This window comes from Brachyistius frenatus, unplaced genomic scaffold (assembly GCF_029030835.1).
Source record: "Brachyistius frenatus isolate BFR_SWC_R1_liver_20210118 unplaced genomic scaffold, ASM2903083v1 Contig_112, whole genome shotgun sequence".
NCBI classification, from domain to species: domain Eukaryota; kingdom Metazoa; phylum Chordata; class Actinopteri; family Embiotocidae; genus Brachyistius; species Brachyistius frenatus.
Window position 1 is genome coordinate 953570 of NW_027210711.1, and position 20804 is coordinate 974373.

A 20804-nucleotide genomic window follows, 5' to 3' on the forward strand; every position below is an offset into this window, starting at 1 on the left:
TCGCCTTGTAACCACGTCTGGTTTTGCATGCTGTAACATCATTGTGAAAAGATGGTGAGACACACAGGAAGACAGCTGTGGAGATCAACATCTGGGCCGGGGGGTTTGAGAGAGAGAGAATGGTCGTGAAGAGGAGGAGGAAGAGGAGGGGATGGAGGAGGAGGAGGGGGAGGGGAGGGGTGCGAAGTCTAAACATGAAACCCAAAGCGGAGCGAGAGACCAGAGAGGAAGAGGAGGAGACACAGAAGGGGGGGGGGGGGGGGGGAGGTGTGAGGAGAGGTGTGAAGTTTAAACATGGGGAGTGAGTGTTGGAATAATTTGAGGGCGGCCGAGCCGAGCGGGGCTTTTGGCGATGACCTCACTCCTCCTGACGCCGGCAGTCGTGAGAAAAATTAGCGTCAGACGCTGATTTTTGATACCAAGAAGATGCCCTTGTTTCGTTTTGTTTTTTTTACATCAGGAGGCGAAAGAGCGACAGAGAAATGTTTCTGGTGTGAATTGGACTTCAGAAAAGTCACAGAAAAAAAAAGTGCCTGTTCTTTGTAATTTTACGTTATTTGTCACTTCTTTTTTTAAGCTCTATTTCTTTGTTGTCCATCAGTGGAGGGGTCGGGGTTCAAAGCTCCAACACTGAGCCCCGTATTCTTCCCAATAACAAGGCCAGACATTTTTGTCTCCCACTACTATTACTAGATTTTGCGCCCATGTTCAAGCTGCGTCCGTCTTCCGTCTCTGCAGGTGAACACGTTCCAGGCTGTGATTGGCTACGATGAGACGGACTCCTACGCCATCTTCCTCTACCCTGAACGTGGCCTCAACTTCTTCGGGACGCGGCCGAAGGTAAACGTGTGTTTTTATTTGTTGTTGTTTTTAAAAAAAAAAAAAAATTATACCGCAGCAGTCGTAGACACTCGTAATTGGTTTTAAGACAGCGGCTTCATATTCGTGTCCTTTTTTTTTTTTGTCCTCCTAGGAGTCGTACAACGTTGAGATAGAGCTTCCCGCCAGAGTTGGCTTCAGCAGAGGAGAAATCACGTATTTGATCTTCTCCCGGACGGACGGACCTTTCTACAGCGTCACCGGCGACGAACAGAGCGTTAAAAACCTCTACCAGTAAGGACAAAAACTCAAACGCTGAGTCGCGAGCCGTCTCGCAACCAACGCGGGTGGACGGCGGTGAAATTAACCTCAGTTACCTTTGTGCAGTTAGCGGCCAGCAACACATATATGGAGGGGGGGGGGGGGGACTGTGGTTGTGTAAGTCAAAAGTTTTTGAAAGTTAAATTTAACTCTAAACAATTATGAAAAACAATTTAAATTCAGCCGTAGGAGGGAGCTGGCGTTACAAAGCCACAGGTGTCAGCTAACGAGTCGGATGATAGTCGGGCCTTTTTTCTTTTTTTTAAATTGATAGATATTGACTCTATATTGTTCTAAATAAAATTTCAAAAAAATTACACTACGCTAACACAGGGTCACAGCTGTCTTCAAGCCAATGGCCGCCAATATTCCTTCCCGAGGGCGCTTTGCGTATGCAATTTTGGCCACATGGCAGCATAGAGCGCAATTAATACCTCGCACGTGAAGCCGTGGGTTTTGGAGGTTTCACACCCGGCGCGCGCACGTGCTGCAGTACTTCTAAGTCCGTCGGACTGGTTTCTTCCTCTCCAGGGTCGGTAACACCGGGATTCCCGGCGTTTGGCTTTTCCACACCGGGAACCGTTATTCTTTCGACAACATCGTTCCCGCATCGGTCGGCGGCGTCCTCGCCACTCCGCCGTCTGCGCCACGTGGCCTCTCCCGGGTAAATCTGCTGCATCGTATAATTTAACTCGCACTTATAGAAGAATGTTTTTAGTCAAATAGAAAACAAATTCTGAACTCTTCCCTGTGTTTTTTTTTTTTTGTTTTTTGGGGGGGGGGTTGGGGGCTCCCAGGACACCACCACCCCTGATTACCACCGGTTTGAATACGGAGACAATACCTTTGACCCCGAGACCCGGGATGAAGAGGATGATTACCCTCTGACAGGAAGGGACCCCGAATTCCAGCCGGCCCCCGCTGCTGGAGGAAGTCCCGACCCTCCTCCTCCTCCTCATCCAGAGGACTCCGGTCGTGTGCCGCTGACCTCCGAACCTCGGTACAGTTCAGAGGTGGCACAGAGGCAGTACGCTCCGCCTCACCCTCCGCAGACGATGCAGGAAGGAGGCGCCCGGCAGCCCCAGGAACAACAACCACAGGTAGCAGCCGTAATGTATCGCGTTGCATTATTGTGTACAGCTACATATTTAGAGAATTACGCTTTTACTGGAATGAGCGATACGACGCGATATGCTCAAATTCTCAGAAAACACCACTTCTTTCAGTGGATATGAAAAAAAGAGGACTTTAAACGGGCAGTGCTCTCGATACTCTTGAGTTTTGTCCGAATGACTTGGAATCGTAGCTGCTTTTACTAAATTTTGCGGTTTTACTGGAACGCCGTTGTGGCGTCAGCGCAGTGCTGCCAAAGCTACGATCGTGATACCATAGATGCCGCATATAACATGTAATGTATGCACAGATAATAGCTTGCCGGTTTACAGCATCTGGGGAGAGTTAAAAAGCCTCGACGACTGTGGTAAAAAAAAACAAAACATATTTGATGTTGCATATTTCCCCTGTGTGTCCCTCTGCAGCTTCCCCTGGAGGCGGTGGACGTGTACCCGCCTCATAAAAGCAAACCGCCTCTTTCCCCGGGAGCTTACGTGGTCAGTGTGGATGAAGACGATGTTGATTTTGACACAGGAGGTAAATATATGTGTTTTTATGTTTTCTGGATAACTTCACGCAAAGAGAAGTTCAACCCCTTAATTCTCCACGGTACACTTCAGCGAGGTTGGTCCAGGCCTCTTTGAGATCTCGCTGCAGTTCCTCCGTGTATTTCGGCCGTGCTGGCGTGCCCCGTGTCTTCATTTAATCCCAGACTGACTCCACGATGCTGAGCTCAGGGCTGTGTGGGGGTCAGACCATCTGTTGCAGGACTCCCTGTTCTGTATGACTCTGTTTGGACTCATTGTCCGGCCGCAGAATGAATCTCGGAGCGCCACGACATCTCCCTGATGGTATAATGTTTTGGACAAGAAACTAAAGTCCCTAAAACGTTCACACAATGCACATGCATATATATATATATATATATATATATATAAAAGCTAATGGCACGATGAAAGGAGGCTGTCTGAATATAAGATGGTAACACTACCTCGCCCTCTGCAGCCGCGCGGCTCAGCAGCTGGCAGCACAATACTGCCGTTGTGCCGGGCAGCTCCCAGGTGTGTGCGTGTTCAGCACTCCCTCCCCTGCAACTTACTCCCACTGGATTTTGCCGTAAATAAGAATGTGTTCTCAGTCAACTTTCCTGGTTACATAAGGATCAGAAAGTGTGTGTGTGTGTGTGTGTGTAAATAAAAAAAAAAAATTCATCTTATTAAGTCACTTAGCTCGGTTTGGAGAATGACATTTTTCTTCGAAGGCGCAGAGTCGTGCCAACAGGTTGCTTTGTGGTCCATCAATCAAATTTCCTTCGGTGGCTTTAGGAAAACAAGAGTCTTTTTTTTTGCCTGCATTGAATAGAGGAAAAGAGCAACTGTGGGGAAAGCTTCATTTTTCATCACATGTACGTGGAGTGATTCGTCTCCTGAGATTTTTCTAACGTATCATTTTCTTTTGGTAAAACTCAAAAAGAGTTGGAGCCCTATTTAACGTTGCGATTTCAGGGGTCTGAGAAAATGTGAGAGGAAATGTTAGTGTACTTTTAAAATGTGATCCGGTAAGCAGTTTTCATGATGTCTACCCAGTTCTCCTTTTTGTTTATTCCAAATAAATTAGGAACAGAGCGCATCACTTCCTGTGTGTCAGAGGATTTGATCCCTCGGTGTTTACGGTCCGTGAGGACATTTTTGCAAGTCGTCCGAACCCCGTGGGAATGTTTGAGAGTTACATTTTGAAAGTTACGGCTAGAATTTGGTTCCTTTTAGACGTTTAGTTGCGACGGTTGAAGTTAAGGGACCGGAGAATGTTCAATGTCAACGAGTGTCCTCACAAAGATGGAAATATGCGCGTGTGTGTGTGTGTGTGGGAGGCAGGACTGCAGGAGCTGGTTTCCTTCCAACTAGTGCTTTGACGTGTGTGTGTGTGTGTGTGTGTGTGTGTGTGTGCGTGTGCGTGTGTGTGTGCGTCTTGTGTGTGTGTGTGTTTCTGCAGCTCTCCCTGTATCTTGTCCATCTTGACTCGTACAAAAACAAACCTTTAATTTTCTGTTTTCATTTCATCCCGAGTGTTTGTGTGATGTAAATACTAAAAACTGAAGAAAACATGTCTTCTGACTGTTTATTTGAGGAACTTAAAGTCATAAAAATATTATACAGTAGCGATCGATGGCGAAACCTTTGACGTGAACATTGCAGAATCTGGATTTACATCTTCCTCTGTTTTATCCTGTTGTCTTGCAGTGGAAACATTATGATATTTATTTGATATTTATTAAATTGAACAGACAGTTAAATGTGCTCTTTTTTTTCTCTCTCTCTCTCAGTGATTCAGTACACGACGGAGAACAAGGAAACATGTGCCAGGTGAGTGAACGCGTCATGCCGATGCTGCGAATACCCGAAATGTATATTGAGTCTAGCAGCTACTTCGGTCACGATTTGTATAAACCATTAAAATCTCTGCCTAAACAGTCACCAGTTGAGTTGCATTGTGGGTAATGGGGTTGCTAGATTGATGCACGGGCTATAAAAGACCGTATCTCTGGTTCTGCTGCATCGATTCAGATCTCTTTTTGTACATTTACATCGGCGTGTATTTTCTTCTTCTCCTCTCGTAGATTCCAGCACCAGTGCTCCCAGAATGCATTTTGCTCTGACTACGCCACGGGCTACTGCTGCCACTGCCGGCCTGGTTTCTACGGAAACGGACTCCACTGCCTACCTGAGGGTCAGAGCTTGACCGTTACCTGACAAGACATCGACATTACATCGGCGCTTTTAAGTTCAGTTAACATGAGAGTCATTCGTTGTTCAAATATTGAAGTTGTTTGGTGGTGTTATCGCTGTGGCCCTCATCCAGGAGCTCCCCAGCGCGTCAGCGGGAAGGTGAGCGGCACCGTGACGGTGGGATCGACTGCGGTGCAGCTGAACAACATCGACCTTCACGCCTACATCGTGGTGGGAGATGGGAGAGCGTACACCGCCATCAGCGAGGTAGAAGACTGAAAGCACGTTCGTCGTATCCGTGTCATTTGTCTGAGCTGAGATTACGTCATTCATCTGACCTCTTGTAACCTCTGCGTTCATTGGTCAGGTACCTGAACCGGTGGGCTGGGCTCTGATGCCGGTCGCACCAATAGGAGAGCTCTTCGGGTGGCTGTTTGCTCTGGAGCTGCCCAACAGCCAGGCAGGATTCAAAATCACAGGTATGTTTTCATCTGTGTTGTTCAGCACGCGGCCTCGAACATCTCCACTCTGGAGCACATCTGGAGAGAGATGAGGGAACTCCTCTACGCCGAGGACATTCTGTGTCCCTGTTTGTGTGTGTGTGTGTGTGTGTGGGTGTGTGTGTGTTTTCAGTCTCGCAGCCAGCTGTATTGTCTCCAGGGATGTGATGTGATATCAGGCTCCCACCTCCCCTCTCTAATAGCAAACAGCTGTGTGTGTGTGTGTGTGTGTGTGTGTGTGTGTGTGTGTGTGTGTGTGTGTGTGTGTGTGTGTGTGTGTGTGCGTGTGCGTGTGTGTGTGTGAGACCATTGCAGGCATTCCACTTCTTCCTCCGTGTAACTGCTGCACCATTGTGTAATATATTTAAACGGAGATCCAAAGATTTATTTGTTAACTTGCGTTCCCAGGTGCCGAGTTCACTCGTCACGCAGAAGTGCTCTTTTACCCGGGCAACCAGCGCCTGTCAATCACACAGACGGGCCGCGGCCTTGACGACCACAACCACCTCACCGTGGACACCGTAGTTAACGGCTACGTGCCCTTCCTACCACCGGGAGCGGAAGTGACCGTGGATCCCTTCAAGGAGACTTACCAGTACTACCACTCTGGTAACCACAACAAGCACACAAGACAAACAGTGTGTGACCTCTTTTGGCCCCTTTTGTCTTAAAATGTCCCCCTCCATCTCTCTGCAGTCGCCACCGCCACCTCCGTGAGGGAGTTTACGGTCGTTTCAGCCGATCGAGGCTCAGAGTCCTTCTCCTTCCAGCTGAAGCAGAACATCACCTACCGCGACTGTCGGCACGACAACCGCGCCGCCGCCGCCGCCCCGGAGACGCTGCAGATCACCATGGAGAGGGTGTTCGTGATGTACGTCAAGGAGGAGCGCATCCTCCGATACGCCATCACCAACAAGATCAGCCCCGTCGGAGGTGAGTCGGACACACCGCCTGCAGATATCAGACGGAAGTCAGGTGTGGGACACTCAGTGGAAATTACCTTTACTGTGGAAGTGATCAGGGCTGTGATCTCAATGCAACTTCACTTAAAAGAACATGCTTATTATCAGCCAATCTCCTCTTTCTCTTCCTCTAAATTTGAAGGACATCACACTAATAACATTAGTAATAGTACTACTAGTAGTATATAAGTAGTATCTATGGTTTTGCTTGTGAAGTTCGGTCTTATTTAATGATCTAAATGTTGTTTCGGAGGCTGCGCCCATTGCAGTATAAAAATTGCCCTTAAATGGCCATTTGTTTTTCAGCCACAGGTCATTAAAAACATACACGAGATGGGACCAGCTGTAATACATGAAAACCTAAAAACAGCAACGTAGAGTAAAACAGACACCGTAAGAACACAAAGGCTTCAAAGGGTTGCAGCTCAAATGCTGAAAAACTGTTTGTCAGCATTAAAAAAAAAAAAAAACTGCTCTCAGATCTGAAATGTTGGACAATATTCACGCTTAAAAAGATACTTCTATTCTCGACTGCCTGGGAGCAATAACATGAGGTTCAGACAGCGCTGGCCCATTATACCGAGAGCTGCTTCAGGCCGACTGCTTAAATCCGTTCCAGACCGTCCCTGTCAGTCTGCAAGTGGGCGATCACACTGGAGGCGTCGAAAACGTGAGGTTTTTCTCCTCCGGAGCCGCAGCTAAACGACCAGACCACCTAGTAATTGTTGCAAGGGCCGCCGCAGAAACCGGAGCCTAACCACGGCGCGGAGTCGGACGGGGCTCCGGTTTCGGCGCACAGCTGACGATTATACACCGAAGCCACGGAGAACAATGTCAAAATGTCTGCAATCACCACAGCTGTTTGTGGGCTCATTGTGTGCATGAGCGCTGCAGACACACTGCGCCGGTGTCGTCGGGGTCGCCCCCGGCGACCGCAGTTTGCGCCACGGCCCGGTTCGCACGTTGGACCGCTTTTTCCTTTCGGTCGTGCAGATGATTTGCCGTTTGCGACTCGAGTACGGACGAGTGTAAACACCGTTGTGTTAAAGTGAACTCAGCAGTATTTAATGAGATTTTGAGCTCCAAGAGAAACAAATAAATCTCGCCATGTGTGGAGAAAAATGTGCAATTCACTTGATGGGTTTGGTTTTTCACAGGATTTTGTTTTTTTTCCCAGAACACGAAACCGAAACCACAAAACTTTGTATTTTGACCAGATCGGTTTGTTTCTGTGGCGATAGACTGTGACAGTCTATTTAAGAAGTCCCCAAAGAGTGTAATCCGTTGAATCCAGCTGATCTTCCATGACAGATTTCAAAATATGTCAACATCAGTGTTTATTCACTTTTTTCTTGTCTTTTTTTTTTTTTTTTAACATCTGTTTCTGTTTTGTTTGTGGAACAAGCAGTAAATTAAATTAAATTTAAAAAAGCAGCGTATTAAATTCAGCCGGGAGAGAATTTACATATTTGAACCCCTCGTGACCAGTGATTCCCCGCGACACACCGCTTTTTACAAACACGGTGATATTCAGCTTTGTTTTTCAGCAAGTTTGAGGACATTTATAGCTTCGTTTTAGGCTGGTGGGTCCTAATCAATAGCTGGTTGAGCCACATAGATTTCTAATTAATTATGTTTCATTAGATGGAAAGATATTTCTCACTTGTGCGCCCTTTATACTTTATTGTTTATTAGTCATTTTGGACAGACAGGAAACATGTGGAAGAGGAGCAGGAATCGAACTGCTGATGGGCCAAATTTTATGGGAAATGTGCAGCGAGAGAGGGAAAGCATCGCACGCGTCGCGCTCTTCTTCTATCAACACGCGGCGCTCACGCTTTCCTCAACCCGCTCCGTCTGATGAAAACCAGACAGGGACAGAGGTAGACGAGGGACCTCGAAAGGTGAAGAGGACGAGAACGAGTTTGAGACAGAAAGCCGCTCGTTTTTTGGACCCAGGCCAAGTTTCTGTCATTTACAACGTCAACACTGTGATTAAAAAGGTTCTGATGACATATCTCACACATGCACATGCTCGCACACTACGATTCACCCAGGAGAGCAGCTGGAAGAGCTTTCGGGGATCAGAGGTTTTATAAACACAGGTTAAAGTGCTGTGTGTGTGTGTGTGTGTGTGTGTGTGTGTGTGTGTGTGTGTGTGTGTGTGTGTGTGTGTGTGTGTGTGTGTGTGTGTGTGTGTGTGTGTGTGTGTGTGTGTGTGTGTGTGTGTGTGTGTGTGTGTGTATTCAAGGGTCTTACACTTTCTGGGAAATAATATCCCAGCCAATGACAGATTTTGTAGCGGTGGAGGACGGGGGGGGGGGGGGTTGCTGGGTAGAATAGCTGCCCGGTGATGTCATGAGAATCAGAGAAGGACTTAAGACATTGACCTGAACTGACACGTTAGCAAGGAGGGAGACGAATGTCCTCGACTCTGGTGCGTGTACCTCATCTCGCCTTACTGTTCGGTGTCGTGCATCGAATCTCGCTTCCCCAAAACACAAGATTGTACAATTACTGCAGTTCCCATAATGCAGCAGCTGTAGCATCTCGTACACAGACTGTATATGAACAGTGTTCGCAGCGTCCGGGTTTGAAAGATGAGGCCGATGCGGAAGCGCCTTAGGCTGCAATACCACCGAGCGCCACTAGAGGTCGGTTACAAAAAGCCTCCATAGACCCCCGTTCAACTAGTCTCATAAAATTCTCAAGTCAATCGATTTTTTTTTTTTTCTTCGAGTTATTTCGGTGTTATTCGCCCTCATCATTTAAACCCTCAGTTCATAGCACTTTTATTAATTTTTTGCCTCACTCGTGATGACATCACTACGACTTTTTACGAAGGTCCCTCCGCAGAGAGGACAGGCGACTTCGCGCGGCGGCTGAAAGTAACTTGTGTGAAATCGGTGGCCCTTTAAACTCACGGCTCTTATTACTCAGGCCGGACAAAACAAAGTGCCGTTTTCAGCCTGATCGCCCACTTTAAGTGCTGCTTTCGTTGCTTCAAACGCCAACACGGCGAGTAAAAGTCAGTGATGACAGAAAAATGTGATGTCACTCGAGGGCGGATCGTTGGACTTTAAAAGTAGACGGCGTAAAGCCAATTTTTACGTGTGTGGAGGAGTTTAGTAAAAAGCAACAGGTGGGAAACTGCAGTAATCACTTTGATGGTGTATATCGTGTGTGTGTGTGTGTGTTCCTCGCCCTCGCCCTGTCTCTCTCTCTCTCTCTCTCTAATTATCCCTCAGTCTTTTCTCCAGTCCGTTTGTATCTCACCCTCTCATCTCCACTTCTTCCCGGCCACATTCAGACTTTGAAGAGTCTCCCTCTCCGATAACGAGCCAAAATTGCTCTCTGGCCTCAGGAGACGAGCTGCATCTGCACGTTTCATTTTGTCCGTGCGTCAAGCGTGTTGTTGTTTACGGTAAAGGTAAAGACAAAAGTCCAACCTGAAACACTTAAAGGTCCCATATTTGACACTTTTTACAATATTTTATTGACAGTCTTGAAATCTAGAAGAAAACATTTTTGTGATTCTTACCGACCAAAAAACATCTTGATACAGTTTTTACATCTCCCGTCTGAAGCTTCTCCAAAGAAAACACGGTTCTGTGTCTTTAAGGCACATCGAGCTCAACGACGCTCTCTTCTGATTGGCCGACACACCGCAGGTTTTCTTCAGTCTCGCTAGCTCGACAACCGAATGACCACTAGTTGTTTTTCTTCGACTCAAAAAGTTGCGCAGTGGGCCGTGATGACATCAGTGTGAGTTTGTGACATCACAAACCTGAGGAAGTCCAGACTGCCCAGTTGTTCTGTTTAGACACTTTTATAGTATTATTTTAGTAGTATTTTTTATAGAACTTGCTTTATAATCAAAAAAGAAATGTGAATTCAAACAATTTAGGACCTTTAAACGCCTTAAAAAAAAAAAACAGATATTATTGTCATTATTTTGTCGTTGGTTTGCTTTTCTTGTTCTTGTGAAACAATGCAGACGCTGGAACTGGGTTTAAACGTCACACAAATGCCGACGAGGATTTCTACCCAAAGCCGCACTGATTCAAGGTATTTTGTAGAGATATTTAGACGACGTAACAACGAAGGTTTCCGTCCAAAGCGCCGGGTCTCTTCAATGTAACAACAAACGCGACGCCACAATATATCTCAACGTTTTAAGTTGAATGAGACGCTTAATTAGCGGCGGTTCGGCGGTCGAGCCGTCCTGCGCATCATTTAATTCTCAGCATATTTAGATGTATTTCACATTCCTCGCTAGCGATTTCCCATCGTTCCCTTTCCTCCTCCTCTGCTGCTTTTTTTTTTTTTCAGATTTTTCACAGTCTGAGGTTTGTTTTGTGAAATTGTCTGATCCATGTGGTGGTTTGGAGGAAAAACCCCGAACTCACATCCGCTCGCTCATCCCTCTGTCTGTCTGTCTGTCTCTCTCCCTTGTACATGTGTGTCTAACCCCGTCCATATGTCGAATATTGAGAACATGAAGGGAGTCTCGCTGCCTCGGAGGAAACCGTCCTGTGGGAATTTGTCTGGAGTGATTTTGACATGTGCTGCTGGTTAAGCTGTCGCGTAATCACGGCTCTAATCATCGGGCTTTTACTGCTGAATAATCCCGATCTCGGTGCGTCTCAATTGGGGACATGTGGGGTGTTGCGGTGTGTGAGCAGCGGCGTGGTTCAGTTCTCTTGGTTGCACACACACACACCTGTAGTCTTGCTCTTTGAGGCTTATTTTCCCCATGAAATCTATTCATATTTGTAGTAATATTTTATAGGAAGTGACTCTTTTACAGAACTGCAGTTTGTCTCCCCGACTTGCAGTTTTTGCCAATTCCTGCTATTTTACAACAAAAATAAAAACGCGTCAAAGCTTCCTTGAATGTGAATCACCGTTGTGCTGCGTCCTTCAGTCATCAACCTCCGTTGTCTTTTATCCCTCGTGTGGTTTTGTAGTCGAGCCTCCAGGCCCGGAGCTGGTCAACCCCTGCTACGCTGGCAACCACGACTGCGACACCACGGCCCAGTGCCTCCCGCTGGACGGACAGGCCTTCCAGTGCCAGTGTGCCACCGGCTACCGAGGAGACGGACGCAACTGTTACGGTATCTGTCTGTCTGTTAATCATCGCGGGCTGTGGCTCTTTATACGGACATGCACATATGCACATGTTGTGATAGTATTCTCTCTGGATGTACCGAGCAGCGTCCTGACAGATTATGTATGCTGCAGAGTGCTTTATGGTTCCTCTCCATCTGTCCTCGGTCTAATGGGGCCTCCGTCTCACACACACACACACACACACACACACACACACACACACACACACACACACACACACACACACACACTCTGTGTGAGTTACAGACAGTTCAGGGCAGCGTGTCTGTGTCTCATCAACATCTGTCCATCCAGTGTAGAGAGGTCAAGAAAAGGCTGGATGGAGGGAAGCATCTGTACCGTCTTCTCTTGCCTTCTCCTCTCTTTTGTCTTTTTTTCTCGTCTCGTCTTCTCTCCTTTTGTCTCGTCCTCTCTCCTCTTCTCTCCTCTCCTCTCCTCTCCTCTCCTCTCCTCTCCTCTCCTCTCCTCTCCTCTCCTCTCCTCTCCTCTCCTCTCCTCTCCTCTCCTCTCCTCTCCTCTCCATCCTGTCTGTCCCTTCTCGTCTTCGAGGATAATCCTCTAGTTAAAAGAGACTTCCAGGACTTTGAGCTGCTGCGTGGCCTATCATTAGCCCAGCAGCAGGTCTGTCTCTCCTGCTGGCAGCACTAGGAAAGCCCCAGGCTCAGCATCGGTTCCCATGGCCTCGGCCTCGGCCTCTGCGTCTCCCTGCTCAAATAATCTGTTTTTTTTTTGTTTTTTTTGCACAACGCATTTAAGAAACACAGCCTCGAACCCAGGCGTGAGGGAGACGTGTTACAGTAACACAAACAAACATGCACACAATGTAGAAGCACCAGTAATGAGCCTTAATTACAGCTTTCATCCTCACATACCCACATGCTACGTGTTGAGAGATTCCTGCTTTGCAGACTTCGGAGTTTTTATAGAAAACCTGTCTCACTTTCTGTCAACGTCTCTCACTGCAGACATAGACGAGTGTGCCGAGGGCACGAGTACGTGTGGTGCTCACGCTCAGTGCGCCAACCTGCCCGGGAGCCACCGCTGCCAGTGCCAGAGCGGCTACGAGTTCGGCTACGACGGACGTACCTGCATTGGTGAGTTTTACTCATTCTGGAAACAAACATCAGTACAAATGTCGTGTACAAATACATCCAGTGGTTGTTTGAGATACTGTTTTACTTGCCGTGGCTTCAACTGAAAAGTCAGACTTCATCCAAAGTTCATCCTGAGGGGAACGATGAACGTCCAGACCAAATGTCATCCTCATCCGTCCGAATAATTGTTGACGCATTTCACCCCAAAAAAAAAAAAAAACAATGTCAGCCTCAGAGTGGTGCCAGAGGAAAACTGAAAAATCAGCAGGATTCGTGCTCTGGAGTCTCGAAAACATTTCATGGCAATCCTTCCACTAGTTATTGAGAAATTCCTGCCTGGAACAAAGTGTTGCAGCATTTGCATCCCTGGAGCCCTGCAAACTTGTGTGCAAAAAAAAAAACAATTCAACAACACTGGCCTGATGTAGTTCCCGCTAAGGCAAATTCCCCTGAGCTGTGTCACCTGACCTCCGTTTGTGTGTATTAGTCTGCGGACATGGTTCCTTGAAAATGAATAGTAAATGGTTTGCACTTGTGTCGAGCTTTATGACCGGAGCGGCCTCAAAACGCTTCACACTGTTTCCCATTCACACGCTTACGGAGCTGCCGGGCAAGGTGCTGCTCGCCTTCAGGAGCCAAAATCAGACGAATATTTGGAAGAGACACCGAGCGTGTTTCTTCCGGGCGCGGCCCGAACATTTCTTCCACAGCGGTAACGCACAGCTGCAAAAAAAGCTGGAAAACAACACGGGGGAGAGGGGAGGATGGATGACAAATGTGAGAAGGAGAGGGTGAGATCAGACGGGACGGGGGGTCGAGTGAAAGACTAATGGAGCGATGGCACAATGTGTTTGGTGCACTGGAATGTGTGGAGGAGAGAGGTCCTGCTGGTGTGTGTGTGTGTGTGTGTGTGTGTGTGTGTGTGTGTGTGTGTGTGTGTGTGTGTGTGTGTGTGTGTGTGTCCTCCTTTCACCAGTCAGTGAACTTTTGATGAACTTCCTTTCCACCCTCCCTGCCTCCTTCCTTGACAAATAATGCTTTAATTTAATACTTTACATGAGATAAAACACCTTTAAACTCAATTCTATCCAGCCAGGTGTCATTTTGAAGGTCAGGTAGTACAAATTCCAGTTTTAGTATTTGTGGTTGTTGATTTATTTCTCTCTCTCTCTCTCCCCCCTCCCCCCTCCCTCCCCGGCCTGTTTCCTTAGACATAGACGAGTGCAGCTCCTCTCTGTGTCACATTAACGCCAGATGTCTCAATGAACTGGGATCCTTCCATTGTCAGTGCCAGCCCGGCTTTCACGGAGATGGTTTCTACTGCTCGCAGCACGACGGTCAGTCAGAACGCCTCCACGGTGGTTGCCATGGTGACAAAAGTTGCAGTGTGACTTTTGAGAGTTTTTTTTTTATTGTGATTGTTGTATTTTTTTGCGTTGTTTTAAGCGTTTCTTTGCGTGAAATTGCGGAAATTAGAAAACATTTCAAGTTGAAACTTTTTTTTATTTTTTTTAAGCACTACCTGGTAAAGGAATAGATATGTGTATATGTACATTTTGTGAAACCCCTATTTTGTTACAGGACACACAGTGCGTCCGAAGAGCCAGTGTGAGCAGCACAGAGACAGCCTGCAGAGCGGAGTGGACCACGGAGGACGTCCGAGTCTCGGAGCCTTCGTCCCTCAGTGCGACTCTGACGGACGCTACCGACCGCTGCAGGTGAGCACCGACTCGCGGTGAAACGACCGATCACCCGAGGGATGTCCTGATTGTGAAGATGTCTTTTGTAGTGCCACGGCTCCACCGGACACTGTTGGTGTGTGGACAGGAGTGGACAGGAGAGAGCAGGAACCAGGACTCCGCCTGGTACCGCACCCAGAGACTGTGACAGACCAGGTAGGAGCTGTTGTCCCCAAAGTCTTCACGAGAGGATCCGATTAGTGGATAGCGTTTTCATATTTTGTTTATCTTGATCTCCTCAGATGTATTTAAGCTTGTGTTACTAATATAACTTTTATATATTTATTATTATTTCGCTGTAGATGAACCAGAGCGTCCTAAAAGTCAGTGCGAGCAGCACAGAGACGGCGTCCAGACCACCAGTCCAGAGGGATATCCTCTGTTTGGAGCCTTTGTGCCTGAGTGTGATGAAAGCGGACAGTACACACCTTTACAGGTCGGCGGCTGAGTCTTTGAAAGCACCTTTTATACCCTGTAACTTGAAGACAATAACACGTGTTTTATAATTATAAAATCTATTGTGGTCATGAACTGCAGTGCCACAGCTCCACCGGACATTGTTGGTGCGTGGACGGTCGTGGAGAGGAGAGACGGGGGACGAGGACACCGGCTGGTACGACACCGACCGACTGCAGCAGACCAGGTGAGGTGGAATTTTTTTTTTTTTTTGCCCTGCACAATCTATAATCCTGGCATACTGAGGTTTCAGGCAAAAGACGCTGACATTAAAGGGCACGTCGGTCTTTTCGGGCTCCGTCTTCGACCTGGCACAAAGCGTTACCGACACAGTTGTCGTGTTTTGGTCCATCGACCGCCATCTGAGCACCCATTGGTCTTAAAATGAGGTGTGGTCAGGCACATTGCTGTCCAGATGTTCGACTGACCAACAGAAACCTGCTCTCAAGTCAGCAGTGGAGTATTTCACTGGTACTTTAAGAGGGCGTATTATTCAGACAGTAACATGCACCTACGTAGGCGGGCGCACGACGCGTGTTCACTCTGCTCGTCACACACACACACACACACACACACACACACACACACACACACACGCAGGGACACGCAGCAGATTTCAAATCAGTCTGTTCAATCTGAGCACGAGCAGATCTGCTTCGTCTGCAGAGAGAGTTCGGCAAACTACTTGTTATAATAGCAATCAACCAAAGTGAAAACACACCTGGTTTTCAAAGGGAGCGGGGGATTGACACTCTGGCTAATTTCATGTTACACCCACAACACACCTGTCGTTAATTACGGCACTGAGTACCCCCGCTTTGAACCATTGCACTCAGATTACCTGGTGTTAAACCAGCAAAAGTGGATGTGGACGTGCAATAAATGCATATTTAAGCTTGTGTTACTAATATAACTTTTATACATTTATTATTGTTTCTCTGTAGATGAACCAGAGCGTCCTAAAAGTCAGTGCGAGCAGCACAGAGACGGCGTCCAGACCACCAGTCCAGAGGGATATCCTCTGTTTGGAGCCTTTGTGCCTGAGTGTGATGAAAGCGGACAGTACACACCTTTACAGGTCGGCGGCTGAGTCTTTGAAAGCACCTTTTATACCCTGTAACTTGAAGACAATAACACGTGTTTTATAATTATAAAATCTATTGTGGTCATGAACTGCAGTGCCACAGCTCCACCGGATATTGTTGGTGCGTGGACGGTCGTGGAGAGGAGAGACGGGGGACGAGGACACCGGCTGGTACGACACCGACCGACTGCAGCAGACCAGGTGGGGTGGAAAAATCTTCTCGCTAAATGCAAAGAAAGAAAGAAATCACGCATCGTTCCACCGATAACTTTATTATTGTTGCTCTGCAGATGAACCGCAGCGTCCGAAGACTCACTGTGAGCACCACAGAGACGGCGTCCTGACCTCCAGTCCAGAGGGACTTCCTGTAGTCGGAGCCTACGTCCCTCAGTGCGACGCAGAAGGACAGTACACACCGCTGCAGGTCAGCATCCGATGAGCGAACAGCTCCTTCAGACATCTCATATTGTGTTTGAATTTCATATTAACGTTTTCATGTTTTCAGTGTCACGGCTCCTCTGGACACTGTTGGTGCGTGGACAGTCGGGGACAGGAGAGAGCAGGGACCAGGACATCGCCCGGCGCGCCGCCCAAAGACTGCGACAAACCAGGTGAGGAGGAAAAATATACATATGTAGACAGACTTTTTCCTCCTTTCAGCTTCCCATGAGTGACTTTAAAGTGTTTTGTCATGTGCAGCATGAGCAGGTTTATTATGTCACGACTCTCCAAGGCTGTCTCGTCAAACATACATTGACCTGCGAACCCCCCCAATTCCTCAACCGAACGACACGTCAAACAGCCGGCACGTTTACGCGCACGTGTGTGTGTGTGTGTGTGTGTGTGTGTGTGTGTCTAACCTTGTGAGTGGCGCACTAGTGAGGTCATGGGGTCGCGGCCTTGGAGTGTCTACAAAAAGAGGAGATATCACTGTGAGATGTCAGGGTGGGAGAGCGGAGTGAGTTCAGCTGAAACAATACGAGGAAAAAGAAAGCAAACTTTTTTTGTGTCTATATTACAGAATGTTACACATGTAACAGTTTAATCGTCCTAAAAAAAAAAAAACACTTCCTGAGCCTCAGTTTGTGTTGCTGGGCAATATCCATCTTAAACAGGAAGTGAACTGGAAAAACTGTCCAGCAGAGATAAGGTGACGATGATGTTTTTCTTTCTTAAAGTCTGGCCGTGTAAACCGCAATCTAAACCTGAAGGCTTAATCAGCAAAGCTATGTATGACCAATTTATCGTATATTTTATATCGAGCCATTCCTGTAGTTACAAACTTGATGTGTTTAAAATAACTTTATACACTGAGAAAACATACTGTATTGATTTTTGATGAAGCCCAGTCAATGCAGGATCTTTGGGGCACGTATGATTTAAAAACGTTTCGCATTAATATATTGGCTGATATTGTGGAGATATATACAATATATATAACTGCACATATTTTGCAACGATCCCTTCAGTGTGGTTATCAAACATTTTTAACACTTGTGATGGAGGCAGGATATTTTTCAGTTTAATGTCCACGCTGATGTGAACTTTACTTGGAATTTAATAATTAGCAATACATATAGGTTGATAATATCAGATTGGCTCTAATATTTAGTCCATTTTTATTTATTTTTTAACAAAAGGAGTGTTTAAGTCCTATTTGTTATTATACATATAGGTGCTAAAATAATGTGTTATGAATGCCGTCAATCTTTCTCCACCAGAAGAACCAGAGCGTCCGAAGACTCACTGTGAGCACCACAGAGACGGCGTCCAGACCTCCAGTCCAGAGGGACATCCTCTAGTCGGAGCCTTCGTGCCTCAGTGTGACGCTGACGGACAGTACCTACCTCGACAGGTGAAACTCACAAAGTGGCTTCTTGGTTTTTGTCCACTTCCTGTTTTGGTTCTTTGTTCTTCTTCTGAACAGTATTGTCCTCGTGTTCATGTATTCCAGTGCCACGGCTCCACCGGTCACTGTTGGTGTGTGGACAGGAGGAGAGGACAGGAGAGACCAGGAACCAGGACTCCTCCCGGTACACCGTCGGTAGACTGCGACAGATCTGGTGAGACTTCAAACTGACAAAGAGGAGGAGGAGACGAGACGGGTTTGAAATGCCAACGGAGAGTTTTATTTAAAATGAACAAAAGTTCAACTATAGAAGAAACACGAGGTGTGAAGATGAGCTGCATCGGTGCACAGTTGCTTCCAGGGCTGCCTGTGCTTAACCATCACATCAGTGATGGTGTCAGGAAGGGTCGGCCCGATTCTCTCCCTAATAGTAAGAATTTTATTAGTAAAGAAGTTGATGAAGTCATTACTGCTGAGAGCTGAAGGAATAGAGGACTCGACAGAGCTATGACTCTTTGTCAGCCTGCTACAGTGATGAAAAGAAACCTGGGGTTGTTCTTGTTGTCCTCTATTAATGATGAATAATATAAAGTTCTGGCCTTACCAAGAGCTTTCTTATATAATATTAGACTCTCCTTCCAGGCAGGTGAAATTCTTCTAAATTAGTGGAACTCCATTTCCTTTCCATCTTTCTAGTCACTGCCTAGCAGAGCGTAGTTCTGAGTTGTACCACGGAGACAACTTCCTCTGGTTCATGACTCTCTTCTTCAGAGGGGCGACATCATCTAGAGTTGGAGCAGAGATGCTGCAGTGTTTTCTACCAGATGATCCACTTGTGCGGGACTAAGATCAACGTAGATGTCTTCCACTGCTTTAACACACGGCATCGAAGAGGATAAACATGTAACTGCTTCCTTAAACTTGGCCACGACATCATCTGACAGACATCTACTGTAGTGGGATTTATTCCCACATGCTGTGTCGTCCATTAATGTAACTTCAGATGTTAATAAGAAGTGGTCCGACAAAACTGGGTTTTGAGGAAATACAATGAAATGTTCAGTTTCCATCCCGTACGACAGAACTAGATGGAGGGTGTGGTTACCACGGTGACGGGGTTTATTTACATCCTGATAAAAGCCTATAGAATCTAATAATGAGCTGAAAGTAGAACTGAGGCTGTCGTTGTCCACGTCAACATGAACGTTAAAGTCTCCCACTATCATCACTTTATCTGAACTCAGAGAATTCAGTTAGAAACTGTGAATAAGGACCAGGTGGGAGATAAACAACAACAAATAGAATCGGTTTATGTGCTTTCCAGTTTGGGTGAGAGAGAATAAGAGTCAGACTCTCAAATGATTTATAACTAAGTTTAGGCTTTGGATTAATTGATAAACTTGAGTGGAAGATTGCTGCCACTCCTCCTCCTCCTCCTCCTTCGGCCTGAATCTCTAGGAATATAAAAGAAGGAGAGAATATTCCAGCACTATGAAGCCCGTCAACACAAAGCGATGTCTCCCGACCTGACGTCATGACTCGCCTCTGTTTTGCTCGTAACGCCCAAAGTTTCCCCTCCCCTAAATAAATCGAGTAAATGCGTTTTCCATTCGCACCCAGACGAACCGCAGCGTCCGAGGACTCCCTGTGAGCACCACCGAGACAGCGTGCAGAGCGCCGGTCCGGAGGGACGTCCTGCAGCCGGAGCCTACGTCCCACAGTGTGATGACGGCGGACAGTACGTCCCGCTGCAGGTCGGCACCACTTCGACACGCTAGTTTGAGTGCGTTTGCAGTCGTAGCACCTGCGTGAAACCTTGACTACCGTGTTACCTTTCAGTGCCACGGCTCCACCGGACACTGTTGGTGTGTGGACGGGAGCGGTCAGGAGAGAGCAGGAACCAGGACTCCTCCCGGTACGACACCCAGGGACTGTGACAGACCAGGTGAGGCTGCTGATCCACCATTTTATGAACACGACGTGTCGATCGTAGCTGCTGCTTTCGTGGAGGAGTTGTCGCGGGCTGACGGAGGGGGTCGGTGATGGAGCCCGGCCGGGAGGATTCATGACAGTTTGTATACAGTGTACAGAAAGACTCGTAAATATGTTTCAGATGAACCAGAACGTCCGAAAACTCACTGCGAGCACCACAGAGACGGAGCGCAGGCCCCCGGGTCGCTCGGAGCTCACGTGCCCCAGTGTGACGCCGCTGGACAGTACATGTCGCTGCAGGTTGGTCTTTGCCTTCGCTTCACGTTGCGTAGCTGGAACAGAAATATAGATATACATGTACTATCTAAAATATCTGTCGTTGCGGTCTCAGTGCCACGGCTCGTCTGGACACTGTTGGTGCGTGGACGGGAGTGGACAGGAGAGACCAGGAACCAGGACTCCTCCCGGTACACCGTCGGTAGACTGCGACAGATCTGGTGAGGCTGCTATAATTGTAAAACAATTATACGCGTAAAGAAATAGTTTTGACACTTTTGGAGACGTCTGTCCGCTGAATGTAGCGACACAGACAGCAGCCAATGAGATTAACGTGAATCTCATCTAACTCGCAGCAAGAAAGTAAATAAGCATATTCCCCCAAAACTTTGAACTATCCCTTTAAGACAGTTAAAAAAATACCATAATTACAGTTTGGACAAGTGCTTTAGAGCGAGTTAATGAAAATAACAAACGTGAAATTTAACAAATAATATCTGCGTCGACACTGTGAACACACACACACACACACACACACACACACACACACACACACACACACACACACACACACACACACACACACACACTTGAACACACGTCGTTCTATAAATTCAGTGCTTGCTGTGAATTCCATTTATGACCAATCCGAACGTCTGAAGCGGTCACTTCGCGGTAAGATGAGCTGCCAGCTGTTGCCAGGCAACCGAACCAAAACAAGGCGGAATTGACAGCACGGTGTTACACCCACCGCACAGACAAACACACACACACACACACACACACACACACACACACAC

At 47.2% G+C, this 20804-nt stretch overlaps 1 protein-coding gene across 5 annotated transcripts in view; it reads left to right on the forward strand.

Moving 5' to 3' along the window:
• Window positions 1–20804, forward strand: part of nid2a (nidogen 2a (osteonidogen)) — a 34255-nt gene that overhangs the window by 7869 nt on the left and 5582 nt on the right. For 2 of the 5 annotated variants that reach the window (XM_069712732.1, XM_069712731.1), the window contains exons 4-31: window positions 739–840; window positions 974–1113; window positions 1672–1804; window positions 1938–2240; window positions 2679–2790; window positions 4577–4616; window positions 4871–4980; window positions 5113–5246; window positions 5347–5458; window positions 5888–6088; window positions 6176–6412; window positions 11412–11558; window positions 12540–12668; window positions 13880–14005; window positions 14250–14386; window positions 14458–14563; window positions 14710–14843; window positions 14945–15050; window positions 15808–15941; window positions 16043–16148; window positions 16238–16371; window positions 16453–16558; window positions 17669–17802; window positions 17902–18010; window positions 19417–19550; window positions 19636–19741; window positions 19910–20028; window positions 20120–20225. In XM_069712732.1, coding sequence (XP_069568833.1) covers window positions 739–840; window positions 974–1113; window positions 1672–1804; window positions 1938–2240; window positions 2679–2790; window positions 4577–4616; window positions 4871–4980; window positions 5113–5246; window positions 5347–5458; window positions 5888–6088; window positions 6176–6412; window positions 11412–11558; window positions 12540–12668; window positions 13880–14005; window positions 14250–14386; window positions 14458–14563; window positions 14710–14843; window positions 14945–15050; window positions 15808–15941; window positions 16043–16148; window positions 16238–16371; window positions 16453–16558; window positions 17669–17802; window positions 17902–18010; window positions 19417–19550; window positions 19636–19741; window positions 19910–20028; window positions 20120–20225 — 3697 coding nt within the window. The remainder of the gene's footprint in view (window positions 1–738; window positions 841–973; window positions 1114–1671; window positions 1805–1937; window positions 2241–2678; window positions 2791–4576; window positions 4617–4870; window positions 4981–5112; window positions 5247–5346; window positions 5459–5887; window positions 6089–6175; window positions 6413–11411; window positions 11559–12539; window positions 12669–13879; window positions 14006–14249; window positions 14387–14457; window positions 14564–14709; window positions 14844–14944; window positions 15051–15807; window positions 15942–16042; window positions 16149–16237; window positions 16372–16452; window positions 16559–17668; window positions 17803–17901; window positions 18011–19416; window positions 19551–19635; window positions 19742–19909; window positions 20029–20119; window positions 20226–20804) is intronic. The other 3 variants (XM_069712735.1, XM_069712733.1, XM_069712736.1) reach the window with 3 other exon arrangements.